Raw genomic sequence first — 14,283 nt, 5'->3', positions numbered from 1 at the left:
TGCTAAAATTGGCCTGAACTAATTTAGTACCAGGTGTGATTTGCACCAGGAGCCTTTCTGGTCTATGTTGTTCAGCTATTCAGTGCATTAGCTTGCTTGGGCATCAGCAGAAGCTTGTTTTATGATACAATAAAGTAATTCTTAGATTGCCTTCAACTTGGACAAAACACTTGTGTGCTAGCATTTGAATAACCACTAATACATCTTTGTCTCATGTAACTTATCCTGCAATTATAAAAGACATTTCTTTCCTATGTTTGGGATTTTAGCTATTGAGCTCAATGATGCTTTAATTCAAAAGCTTATTTTTGCCAGCTCCCCTCCCTTCAATTTAGTACGTTGAATTATATGGAACTGTGTGCATATCCAAATGTCGATTTTTCACCAAAGAAAATCCCAATCCTTAACTATTTGCGGACTGACTTCGTCAACAGTGTAGTTAACTAAATCCTAGTTTGACAATGCAGCAAATCTAGGCAGTGTGTAGTATTGATCTTATTAGTAGTCGCTTGCTTCTAACCAGGAGATAAAGAAAATCTAAGCTAAATCCACCCTAAAATATTTGGGAAAAAATTATGAATTAAAGTATATAAATATGTTTATTTAGAATCTCTACAGTGCAGAAGAAGGCCATTTGGCCCATGGAGTCTGCACCTACTCTCTTTGACAGAGTACCTTACTCAGGCCCTTCCCCCACCCTAACCCTGTAATCCCACACATTTACCATGACTAATCCATCTAACTTGGACATCTTTGGACACTAAGGGGCAATTTACCATGGCCAATCCACCTAACCAGCACATCTTTGGACTGTGGGAGGAGACTGGAGCACTCGGAAGAAACCCATGCAGACATGGGGAGAATGTGCAAACTGCACACGGTCACCCAAGGCCAGAATTGAACTGGGTCCCTGGAGCTGTGAGATAGCAGTGCTAACCACTGTGCCACCATGCTACCATGAATCCAAGTAACTTCATTTCAGATAAAAGGACACTTTTCTATAACACTCAGGAGTATCACTAGGCTGGGGAGAGGGAGTGGGGTGGTTTAGGCAATGAAACAGTGCCAAGGAAGCAATAGGTCAAACCAGAGATATCATGTGCTGGGAAGCACTGTGCTGACTGCATAATTTTGATTAAAAATAGAATTAAAGTCCAATATTTTAAAATGTAGCCACGTGGGCTATATTTGTGTAAAAATAAAAGATACATAATTCAGATGTACTTTTTGTTGGATGTTCAGGAATTGTAATGATTTGATTTATTATTGTCCCATGTATTAACATACAGCGAAAAGTATTGTTTCTTGCGTGCTATACAGACAAAACATACCGTTCATAGAGAAGGAAACGAGAGAGTGCAGAATGTAGTGTTACAGTCATAGCTAGGGTGTAGAGGAAGATCAACTTAATGTAAGGTAAGTCCATTCAAAAGTCTAACCGCAGCAGGGAAAAAGCTGTTCTTGAGTTGGTTGGTACGTGACCTCGGACATTTATATCTTTTTCCCGAAGGAAGAATGTGAAAGAAAGAATGTCCGGGGTGTGTGGGGTCCTTAATTATGCTGGCTGCTTTGCCGAGGCAGCGGGAAGTGTAGACAGAGTCAATGGATGGGAGGCTGGTTTGCATGATGGATTGGGCTACATTCACGACCTTTTGTAGTTTCTTGCGGTTTTGGGCAGAGCAGGAGCCATACCAAGCTGTGATACAACCAGAAAGAATGCTTTCTATGGTGCATCTGTAAAAGTTGGTGAGAGTTGTAGCTGACATGCCAAATTTCCTTAGTCTTCTGAGAAAGCAGAGACGTTGGTGGGCTTTCTTAACCATAGTGTCGGCATGGGGGGACCAGGACAGGTTGTTGGTGATCTGGACACCTAAAAACTTGAAGCTCTCGACCCTTGTCTATTTCAATGGGGACGAAGTAGAAAGGGCTTGTTTTTCTTTACGCTTCCTGAAGTCGATGACAATCTCCTTTGTTTTGTTGACATTGAGGGAGAGATTATTGTTGCCTCACCAGATTCTCGATCTCATTCCTGTACTCTGTCTCGTCATTGTTTGAGATTTGTCCCACTACGGTGGTGTCATCAGCAAACTTGAAAATCGAAGTGGAGGGGAATTTGGCCGCACAGTCATAGGTGCATAAGGAGCATAGTAGGGGGCTGAGAACACGGCCTTGTGGGGCACCGGTGTTGAAGATGATCATGGAGGAGGTGTTGTTGCCTATCCTTACTGATTGTGGTCTGTGAGTTAGGAAGTTCAGGATCCAGTCGCAGAGGGAGGTGCCGAGGCCCAGGGCATAGTTTGGAGATGAGTTTTGTGGGAATAATAGTGTTGAAGGCTGAGCTGTAGTCAATAAATAGGAGTCTGACATAGGTGTCCTTGTTATCTAGGTGTTCCAGGGTTGAGCGCAGGGCCAGGGAAATGGCATCTGCTGTGGACATGTTGCAACGGTAGGCAAACTGTAGTGGATCCAGGTAATCCGGGAGGCTGGAATTGATTCGTGCCATGACTAATCTTTCGAAGCGGTTCATAATGATGCCACAGCAGAAGTGGATAAAGCATATTGCATATCTAACCTTTTTGATCTTAATTGCAGCCGCATTATAAAACCACCCAACGTTTTTCTTGGAGGTGCAGTAATTGACTTTTTGTGTGCTCCAGTTAAAATACTTGTGCTTCTGCTCCATCATTGATTGTATAAACACTGGATAATGTAGCCTGGAGTCAAAGGAGAAGCAAAATCTAAAGGGAATGCTTTGTTTGTCCTTTAGTATTTACTCTAAATATTATTTGGTATTGCTTTTGAGATATTTGTTGAATCCTGATCTGTATATGACCAGAAACTTTAACTTTTGTGTATTCTTCCAGGGAAGAATTAAAGGAACAACTTGAGAAAAAGAAGAAAGGTTCAAAAGCTCTTGCAGATTTTGAGGAGAAAATGAATGAGGTTTGTTAATACTTTATAAGGTGACTCAACCTTCTTTAAAATATATCAAGTTCCAGTAACTTACTCACAGTTAAGTACTTTGTTCAAGCTGTAAATTAATTCATCTTTTCTAATTTCACATTATGATGTGCTTTATTTCTCTATACTGTTCACTTTTCCCGAACAGGTTAATGCTGTAGAGGATTTATTGTTCTGTATAGGTAATCTCTTGTATGTTAAATTTGGTACCTCAGATGCACATTTAATTGAAAGTTCATTACAAATTACCTTGTGCACTTGTAAATGGCACTGCAAATGGCATTTACGGTATTAAGTGGCCTGTAATACATGCAATGGGCAGCATGGTGGCACAGTGGTTGGCACTGCTGTCTCACAGCACCAGGGACCTGGATTTGATTCCTGGTTAGGGTGACTGCGTGGAGTCTGCATGTTCTCCATGTGTCTGCATGGGTTTCCTCCGGGTGCTTCAGTTTCCTCCCACAGTCCAAAAGACGTGCTGGTTAGGTGCATTGGCCCACTAAATTCTTCCTCAGTGTACCTGAACAGGCACTGGAGTGTGGCGACTAGGGGATTTTCACAGTAACTTAATTGCAGTGTTAATGTAAGCCTACTTGTGACACTAATAAATAAACTTAAAAACCTGTTTGACACACAATGATTGGCATTTTAGTCTGTTTTTTTAATAATCCAGTGTTTTAGTGGTTGCAAGCTCTGACTATTGGGTTTTAAGCTCTAACTTACAAAATTCTCTCTGCTATATCATTTTCCTAAGTCTTACTTTAAAAATTTTTTTTACACTTTTGAATTATCTTATTGCACCCACCTCTTCCTGCACCGACTTTATTTTAGCCTCCTTTTTAAAAAAAAATACAGGTTTGTGCCTGCTGGCACTGTTCTCCTGTTTGCCCACTGCAAATGTAGCCCACGTGGCTACATTGTTTAATATTGCACTAATCCTATTTTTCATCAAAATTACATAATCAGTACAGTGCTCCCCGGTACGTGATATCTCTGGTTTGACTTATTGCTTCCTTGGCACTGTTTCCATGCCTAAAGCACCCACTCCCTCTCCCCAGCCTAGTGACACTCCTGATTGTTATAGAAGTGTCCCTTAATCGGAAATGAAGTTATTGGCTTTCTGCTTTGAACATTGTATATTGCCTTTGGATACTTTTGGATAAGTGTTATAAACCTGAAAGCTTTTGATGTTGTTTCTTGATCCTTGGCGATAAGATATACTGTTCTAAGTAGCTTCAATATGTTGCTTGGATTTTAAGGTCAGTGATAAATGAATGTTGCCAGCTATTCATCAGATTTGGAACCACCAACAGATTTCCCAAGGGCTTTTTCACTGGAACTTGTGGTGATTAGAAATTGATTTAGGTGCCGGACAATGTGCAGGGCTTCAGAAACCGGTGTGGACCTGACAAGCAGCTGTATGTCTCCTAAACCAATAGATTGAAAAATCTTTGCTGATGAGGCTGAACTAGGAAGTGTAAGTTTAAATAGATAATTTGGGTCTTGTTTCAATGCCAGAATGGTGGTTTGTCAGTAAATAAGATTTTTTCATGGTTTAAAAAAAACACTTTTTCACTGGAATGGTTATGTTCTAACATTTCTGATGAGTTTAGTCGGTATCTAGTGTGCAAATATTGCAACTTCACTTCTTTTTGTGTTCAGTGTTGAGTTCCTCAGCAAGATACTATCAAAGCAAAGTCTCTGGAGGAGCAGGGCAACTTGGACACTAACTTCCTGATTTTCGCATATGAGTTCAACTGAAGTTGCTTCCCCATTTACTCTTTAATAATTGAGCATGAACAGCTTCACCTAATTTTTACTGCACAATTCGGCTGTTAAATTGAGGGTTTTAATATGTACAGTTGCTCTGTAGTGTTTTGTTCCAGTAAAAGTAATGATTTCAGCTTTGTGTGACATCATTACCATTTGTGACATTCAATACCCTGCCTACTGCTTCAATAAGTTGAAGCACAGATCGCAATGGGCCATTGAAACGGGTGGAAAATTGTGATTTTCTTTTAAAATATGATTGCATCTGATGGCCGCCACAAAGGTTTTCTGCACAATTTCAAGAACATTTTTCACACATGAAATAAACTCATAAGCAGTCATATCAGTGTAATGGGCAGGTAATGTAACTAGTGTCAGGGATCTACTGAAATTGTTAGCAATATAGAAGTTCTGAACAATAGTTGGTATTTTGATTCATAGTAACATGATAGTTGTCTTATTTTTGACTCAATGATTTGTTTTACTGCTTTCAGAAATGGAGAAGAGAACTTGACAAAAATAGAGAGAAGATTCTTGGTGGAAGTGAAAGTTCTTCCAAAAAGAAAGAGGTGAAACTTGCTTAAATCTGTACTTTGCTTTGTGCTTGCATCCAAACCTGAGGGAATGAAATTCTGTCTTCTGCAAGGTCCTAATTAAAGTTAGTTTGCGTGATCTTAATTTTTTTCCTCATGTCCACGTTGCAAACTGTCCAAAATTAAGAACTAAACTGTGCCCGAGAGAAAGAAGTGTTCATGTTCCGAGAAATAAAGATTTTGTTAGAATGATAATATACTAAAAGATAGGGCATCCTCAGAAGCTGAGCTGAGGTTCAGTGTTAACGTGATTTAAAGCTTTACTATGACACTTGTCACTTTCTGCCTAGCTAGATGATGTTAGGCTGCTACTTAGTGCAGAGTAGTGAACTGCTTAACGAACTAAAGCTGCTAAACACAAGTTATCTTTAAAGATTACGCACATCCACAGTATTTTTCTTTTGTTTGTTTTTCTCTCTCTATGCCCCCCCCCCCACCCACTCCTGTCCAATGTATTTTGTTTTGTGGGTCTATCAGCTGCATAATGTATTCCACAGCATCTCACCATGTTTATATTTCCTAACTGAGAAATCTGCTGATGTAAAATTTCTCGATTGTTAGTGTGTGCATACTTGTTGTCCTACAAGGAGCTCAAGGACAGGTTAATAGAGCTAAAGTTCAAGAATCTTGGAAGTGAATGCAGGGATAGTGTTAGACATTAGCTAAGAACCAGCAGTCTTCCAGCTATTTTCTAACCTGTTAACAAGTATTTTTAAAATGTATTTATTCTTGGGATGTAGGACGTTGACAAGACTAGCATTTCATTCCTATTCCTAATTGCCCTCGAGGAAATGGTGGTGAGCTGCAGCCTTGAATTGCTGCAGCCTATTCCTGCGAAGGTCGATAAGTCCCCTGGGCCTGATGAAATGTATCCTAGGATTCTTTGGGAGGCAAGGGATGAGATTGCAGAGCCTTTGGCTTTGATCTTTGGGTCCTCGCTGTCCACTGGGATGGTGCCAGAGGACTGGAGAATGGCGAATGTTGTTCCTCTGTTTAAGAAAGGGAATAGAAATGACCCTGGTAATTATAGACCGGTTAGTCTTACTTCAGTGGTTGGTAAATTGATGGAAAAGGTCCTTAGAGATGGGATTTACGACCATTTAGAAAGATGTGGATTAATCCGGGATAGTCAGCACGGATTTGTGAAGGGCAAGTCGTGCCTCACAAATTTGATAGAATTTTTTGAGGAGGTAACTAAGTGTGTTGATGAAGGTAGGGCAGTTGATGTCATATACATGGATTTTAGTAAGGCGTTTGATAAAGTCCCCCATGGTCGGCTTATGATGAAAGTGAGGAGGTGTGGGATAGAGGGAAAGTTGGCCGATTGGATAGGTAACTGGCTGATCGAAGACAGAGGGTGGTGGTCGATGGAAAATTTTCGGATTGGAGGCAGGTTGCTAGCGGAGTGCCGCAGGGATCAGTGCTTGGTCCACTGCTCTTTGTGATTTTTATTAATGACTTAGAGGAGGGGGCTGAAGGGTGGATCAGTAAATTTGCTGATGACACCAAGATTGGTGGAGTAGTGGATGAGGTGGAGGGCTGTTGTAGGCTGCAAAGAGACATAGATAGGATGCAAAGCTGGGCTGAAAAATGGCAAATGGAGTTTAACCCTGATAAATGTGAGGTGATTCATTTTGGTAGGACTAATTTAAATGTGGATTGCAGGGTCAAAGGTAGGGTTCTGAAGACTGTGGAGGAACAGAGAGATCTTGGGGTCCATATCCACAGATCTCTAAAGGTTGCCACTCAAGTGGATAGAGCTGTGAAGAAGGCCTATAGTGTGTTAGCTTTTATTAACAGGGGGTTGGAGTTTAAGAGCCGTGGGGTTATGCTGCAACTGTACAGGACCTTGGTGAGACCACATTTGGAATATTGTGTGCAGTTCTGGTCACCTCACTATAAGAAGGATGTGGAAGCGCTGGAAAGAGTGCAGAGGAGATTTACCAGGATGCTGCCTGGTTTGGAGGGTAGGTCTTATGAGGAAAGGTTGCGGGAGCTAGGGCTGTTCTCTCTGGAGCGGAGGAGGCTGAGGGGAGACTTAATAGAGGTTTATAAAATGATGAAGGGGATAGATAGAGTGAACGTTCAAAGACTATTTCCTCGGGTGGATGGAGCTATTACAAGGGGGCATAACTATAGGGTTCGTGGTGGGAGATACAGGAAGGATATCAGAGATAGGTTCTTTACGCAGAGAGTGGTTGGGGTGTGGAATGGACTGCCTGCAGTGATAGTGGAGTCAGACACTTTAGGAACATTTAAGCGGTTATTGGATAGGCACATGGAGCACACCAGGATGATAGGGAGTGGGATAGCTTGATCTTGGTTTCAGATAAAGCTCGGCACAACATCGTGGGCCGAAGGGCCTGTTCTGTGCTGTACTGTTCTATGTCTATGTTGTATGCGGTGTAGTTATATCAGCATTGCTGTTAGGGAGGGGCTTCTAGGATTTTGACCCAGCAGCGTTTAAGAAACAATGATACATTTCCAAGTCAGGATGGTGTGTGACTTGGAGCGAAACTTATAGGTTATGGTGTTCCCATGCATTTGCTGCCCTTGACCTAGGTGGTAGAGGTCACGGATTTGGAAGGTGCTGTCGAAGTGAGTTGCTAAATGCCCATTTGCTAACTGAGTGAGGTTGGCAAGCTTCCTTTCTGAAGGGACCTTATGAAACCTGTTGGGTTTTCACAAAAATATGGTCCCCATTACACCTGGAAGCGATTCATTCCAGATGTCAAATGTTCAAATTAACGTGGAGTCAGAAGCACTGGAAGTCATGTCATTCTGCAAGTTGTAGATGCAACAATTGTATACTTTTGCTTCCGTAATAACCTTTGACACATTGCTGGTGCCTGACCATCTCAAAAGTGCACCAAAACCCACTGAAAACATTGTGGATTGTCAAGGTTTATCTGTGGAATGAAACAATCTTGCAGCACGAGTCAAGAAAGGAACTTAGAAGATGTTTTTTTAAGCCATCAGGCTGCAGTTTGAAAACAAGACGTTACTCTATTATTTTTGAGTGGTTAGTTGGGCATGTGTCATGCAGAAACCTATTGTGCTGCTTGTTTTTCTAGCTGATTTTCCATCCATTCATTTAAATGGGTGACAATTTGGGTGCACTTCAGTACTCGTGATCTTCTCCACTGCATTCAGTAATTCTTTGTTTTTCTTCCTAGAAAAAACGAAAGGAAAAGAAGAAAAGTAGGGTGAGCAAATTTTCAAAGAAAGTTTTTCTTCAAATTCTGATTTATTTGCTTTAGTTCATTCCTGTTTACTTTTAATTGCTAATTTACATCAAACGAATGATAAATCTCACAAGCTGTACTTTTATTGTGTTTGGTCAAGCCGTCTTCATCTTCTTCCTCATCATCAAGCTCTGATTCTTCCAGCAGCTCTTCGGACACTGACAACAAGGTGAGTTTTTTACGACAGTTTTGAATCCACCACAAAATTTAATTGAAGTCCTAAGGAAAAATGAAAATTTAACGTGAGTACCTTTTCAAAGCATCCCAACGTTTTATTTAAAAATTGGAATTATATGGAAATTGAATTTGATCTTTATTAAACTATTACTTTTTTTACTGGCACACGCCCAGGTTGTGTTGATGAATTTGGTGGGATAATGAAGGGGCTGGATAGGATAGAGGTGGAGAGATTCTTTCCACTTAGAAAGGAAGCTAGAACTAGAGGGCACAGCCTCAAAATAAAGGGGGGTCAGTTTAGGACAGAGTTGAGGAGGAACTTCTTCTCTCAGAGGGTGGTGAATCTCTGGAATTCTCTGCCCACTGAAGTGGTGGAGGCTACCTCGTTGAATATGTTTAAATCACGGATAGATGGATTCCTGATCGGTAAGGGAATTAGGGGTTGTGGGGATCAGGCGGGTAAGTGGAACTGATCCACTTCAGATCAGCCATGATCTTATTGAATGGCGGGGCAGGCTCGAGGGGCTAGATGGCCTACTCCTGCTCCTATTTCTTATGTTCTTTATTGTGTTTGTATTTTCTGGAGCTGCAGCGCAAGAAAATAGGGTTCATGATCAGACCAACCTGACAAAGTTGTGGAACTATTCTGATTGTGGTTTGAGTTGCTAAGCACCTTGCAATGAGCTTATGTGAAAACAGGGTTTTTGCTGCTGGCTGTGAAGCCATTATTAGAAACATAGTGATGCTGCCTGCATTTGATGTTACTATAGAAACCTAGGGCTACAATTTACCAACTTTACGGAGATAGGCAGGGAGGGGAGCCTTGAAATGCTGAGGGATGGCGGGGGTGTGTAGTGCCTGTTGCCTTCCTGCTGTCCTGCCATTATACCAATATCAGGAAAGATGGAGGCCTCTTGTCTTCAGCTCTGAATAAGGGTCATCCAGACTCTCTGTTGGCCCTATTCTCTCTCCACAGATGCTGTTAGACCTGCTGAGATTTTCCAGCATTTTCTGTTTTTGTAGCAAGATGGAGGCCTTGCTTGCCAGAGGCCAATTAAAGGCCACTTTCCACTGCTTCTGGCATTGTATGTGAGAAAACCACTTGGTAAACTTTGGCATGCTCCTTGGAATTTAGGGCACTCTGTGGTCCAACTAGAAACACCCAAATGACAATGTCTTCCCTCGTGTTATCCACCCCACCTCCGACCTAAGCAGCCTCCACATCCTTTACTGGGGTCTTCCTGGCTGACCCCAAACCTCTTCTACTGGCTGGGCAGGCAGCCTGCTCATGCCGTCCTCTCTGTTAGGTGCAGTCCCAGAGGTGACCATCGCACATGATGCTGCTGAGCTGTCAGCCCTTCATTTGCCTGGCAGGGCTTGAAGATGGGCTTTTGTCCTTTAAAGGAATAGAAGATTTGTTGGTAGTTAATTAGTTGTCAGACAGCAGGAAAAATGCAGTTCGAGGTCCCACAAGCTGGAGGCAAACCCAACTTGACAGTTTTCAGGCCTACCGTTAGGTTTCCCACTGCACTGACTAATATACACCTTGGAAGAGCTGATGCATGTTTCTTTTTTTTTAATCTTCATTTTCAGTATATAATTGTTTCCCTGTAGAATGGAGTATTTTAAATACAAATACCCCAACTTAGACTCCCTTTGCCTTTTCGATCCTCCAAGAATTGCAGTTGTCTTTATGCACTTCATTTGTAAATGATTCAGGGATGATAAAATCTTAGTCTTCGGAGGATTGAACATGAAATTAATTTGCCAGAAATTTGAATAAGAAATTAAAACTTTATTCCCATTGTGGTGTTCTGAGAAATAATTACATTTATGATTTTATTTTATTACATTCCAGTGCCATTGCCTTTGTCATTCAAGTTTGAGACGTTTTCTCTGCAGCAAAATTAATTTTATGGAATTAACTCACTGTGGGGAAATAATATCGAATTTTTAGTTGTAGTGAAACGGGTTAATCTAGTCAAAACCTGAACTCTCAATTTACTCAATAGTTCATTCACTGTATATAGAAGGCAGCCTGAATTGAGACTTGGGCATCTGAGACTGGAACGAAGCAGAGTGAACCTCAGGAGAGTTAATCTTGCTGTTTTGCCTCAAAGTGAATTTGGGTCTTGATTTTCCATTGCAATAATGCTAAACCTTTAAAAGTTGTGTTTTCTCAGTGTTGAGACATTATGTTATGGGGTGGCACGGTAGCACAGTGGTCAGCACTGCTGCTTCACAGTTCCAGGGACCTGGATTCGATTCCCGGCTTGAGTCACTGTCTGTGTGGAGTTTGCACATTCTCCTCATGTCTGTGTGGGTTTCCTCCGGGTGCTCCGGTTTCCTCCCACAGTCCAAAGATGTGTGGGTTAGGTTGATTGGTCATGCTAAAAATTGCCCCCTAGTGTCATGGGATGCGTAGATTAGAGGGATTAGCGGGTAAAATGTGTGGGGATGTGGAGGTAGGGCCTGGGTGGGATTGTGGTCGGTGCAGACTTGATGGGCCGAATGGCCTCTTTCTGTACTGTCGGGTTTCTATGATTTTCTATGAGCTAGTGAACTGTAGCTTTGCACTTAACTCCATCTATAATGAGTTCTTGCTGTGTCCCAGTATAGAAATATAAGGTGGGATAAAATAGCCATGTGTGAAATGATTTGGTGCATTTCTTAGTGACTGGAATGGGGTTAGCGCAGATCTTGGAACAGGCAATGTGCCTCCCCTTTTGATTAGCATGAGGGAAGTAAGTAATTTTCTGATGCTTATTTTCCCTACCCTGTTGCCTACTGAAATGCACTGTTTTTATAATTGATAAAGGTAAACTGGCATGATGCAATGCAATCCTAATATAGATAACTGGGAAAGAACTGGTTATATGGTGTGATGAGCAGAGCTCCCGCAGTTTCTAAATATTTAATGCTGAGCCTTCAACTCATTCCCTGATGTTTTATATGAAGAATTTCTGTATTTTTTTCCAAAATTAGCACTTTTTTTTTGCAAGAAGCTCACCACTGTCTGTTAAGATGCATTGAGCTCCATTCTGATGTAATAACTGGACTTTTCTGGGTAAAGATTGAGTCAATTACACAGATTATTTTTGAAGTAAAACAGATAGTGAATTTTTTTTATGCTGACCTCATTTGCAAATGGCTTTTGAAGTTTAAAAAAAATAGAAAGTATTAAGTTTGAGTTGAAATGGCCCAGTTTTTATTATACAGTTCCATTTTTTTCTATTCTTTGGGTGACAACATAAACGTTTTTGTGAAATCTAGCTGCACTTTGAGCTATGCGAACTAAACCTTTGGCCTGATCATAACTATTAATATAGATAATTGACATATGGTAACTATCAATTAGTAAAATGATCCATGATAAATCTGGTATTAAAGTACAGAAATTGTTACATCTGTTATAGGACGAAAAGAAACATGTTAAGAAGAAGCGCAAGCGAAAGCATAGTACTGTGAGAAAATCTTCAGATGATGCCCGAACTGATTGTGACATGGATAATAAGGTAGAACTACTTACCATGTTTTATTTCAATAGGGGTGAGAGTTTATTAAAGTTCATTTAAAATTATTGGTATATTTGTCTTAAGGAAACCGCAAAGAATAAAAAGAGAAAGATCAAGGAGGAAACTGAAAAAGAACGAGTGAGTAATATAGTTTAATTACAACATTGATCTGAAATGCTTCTTAAACATGCAATAAAGTCAAATCTATACCAGAAAATCATCTAATTGTGCCGAGTCCGAGACAGGAAATTCTATATGGCCGAAACTCTATCACCTCGCCCGCCGCAAAATCGGGGCGGGCAAGGTTCCCAGAACGGAAATTTCCGTTGGCCTTGGGTGGGATTTTATGATCTCGCCCGAGCAAGGCTGTAAAATCCCACGCTATGACTTTGCAAGCAAAAATTACCCAATTGCTTATCCATTTTCCTTCCTTTGTTTTAAAATTACAACTTGCATTGCAATAATCAGGCTTTGGTTCAGGCCGATATCTTCATTCCTGAAACAGGTACAAAAAATAACATCCCATTGCCTCCCAGTACTCCAGTTACTACTTTCATATGAGCAGCGGCAATGATGTTGGAAGACAACACTGGGTGGCCTGACGTTATTAACTGCAATATGAATGGCAGCCCTGAAAGATGACTTGCCTTTGAACAAGTTTGGCACAAGTGCTTTCAAATGTTGCTTAATGTTTGTTGTCCAGTTACTGAATAAACAGCTTAGATTCATTCCACTTTTATATTCACTGTTCAATTAGGATAAAAAGAAGAAACGTGATCCTGCACAGAAAAAATCTTCAGAGGGCGAATCGGATTCGGCTGATGAGAATAAGGTCAGTGAATTGGCATCTTATTTACTTGGGAAACTAATAGTTTCATTTTTAATGATTTTTGTCTACTTGAGAGATTCTGTGTTTCAATTGATAAAGCATCTTGTTGATATTGAATCCAGCTGCTCTTTTGTTGAACAGTGATTTGGGATTCTTTGTCAGACACGCTTACACTTTTCTTGATGCTTCAAAATAACTTTTTAAAATTTAACGTTTATGGAAGAGAAATTTGCCATCTGATTGGAGACTTATCAAAATACACCTCGCCTGCCTGAATCTGGGTGGTGTGAAAAAACTGGGGTATGTTTATTTGCAGTTTCTTTTTGGAGCTGGGTCACCATTTGGATTGGAATGAGGTGAAGGGTTATGACAGTTTAAAAATAGAATCAAATGCTGCATTGTGGAAATGGAGTGACGAGGAAATCCGTGAAATTCCTCAACCAGCACAGCTATTTTCTAGCAAAGTTCACAAATGACTTTTTCCTGTCCCAATCGTGACTCACAAGGCCATTTTTATTCTTTTGTTATCATGGCAGTTACATCATTTTAATACAATTCAGTGCTTTTTCTCCATTTCAAGTAAATGTCTCTTGACAAATATTTTTGTGTTGTGCACATTTCCTTTGCCTATTTTGAGTTCTTTTTCTTTTAATTTCCTTGTATTAGTAATATATGTTTTGTTTATAAACATGCAATGTTTTCATTCCATTTTATATTGAGCCAACAGAACATCCTCAATTTGGCTCTTTATAAATTTGTTCAGTTATCCACAATACCTGATGTGTGCCCCTATGTGGCAGTATAACTGTTGCAACAACCTGTCCCAGCAACAAGTAAGTTGCACTGTGTTGAAACCAAGAAAAGCCTCCACGCCAGCAATTGACTGAAATCATACTAAAGCAAACACGTTAAAGGAACATGATAAGATCAGGTGATCTTAATACTTATCTCCAGAAAAACCATTTCTTTAGCTTTCCAAGCTCCCATCTGTTCAATAAGTTCATTGAAACGGTTGGCAAAACTGAAAACTGCAGCCAAGGCGAGGGGTCTGACCAGAAAATATTGGAAAAATTCAGCATGTCCCGCAGTATCTGTGAGCTAGAAACAGAGTTAAGGTTTTGAGTCCATATGATTCTTCGGAGCTAAAGAGAGGGAGAAATGTGTATTTTTCTTTTGTATTAAGGTAAGGAGTG

The 14,283-nt window shown here is 40.6% G+C and overlaps 1 protein-coding gene across 1 annotated transcript in view; it reads left to right on the top strand.

The window, feature by feature from the left end:
• Window positions 1-14,283, top strand: part of fam133b (family with sequence similarity 133 member B) — a 62,904-nt gene that overhangs the window by 24,031 nt on the left and 24,590 nt on the right. Inside the window, exons 3-9 of the mRNA XM_078239004.1 lie at window positions 2,865-2,943; window positions 5,226-5,300; window positions 8,501-8,530; window positions 8,670-8,738; window positions 12,163-12,261; window positions 12,346-12,399; window positions 13,019-13,093. Coding sequence (XP_078095130.1) covers window positions 2,865-2,943; window positions 5,226-5,300; window positions 8,501-8,530; window positions 8,670-8,738; window positions 12,163-12,261; window positions 12,346-12,399; window positions 13,019-13,093 — 481 coding nt within the window. The remainder of the gene's footprint in view (window positions 1-2,864; window positions 2,944-5,225; window positions 5,301-8,500; window positions 8,531-8,669; window positions 8,739-12,162; window positions 12,262-12,345; window positions 12,400-13,018; window positions 13,094-14,283) is intronic.

Source organism: Mustelus asterias, chromosome 2 (assembly GCF_964213995.1).
Source record: "Mustelus asterias chromosome 2, sMusAst1.hap1.1, whole genome shotgun sequence".
Classification (NCBI taxonomy): Eukaryota; Metazoa; Chordata; class Chondrichthyes; order Carcharhiniformes; family Triakidae; genus Mustelus; species Mustelus asterias.
The sequence above is the reverse complement of the archived record's forward strand: the minus strand, read 5'-3'. Positions and strand labels throughout refer to the sequence as shown.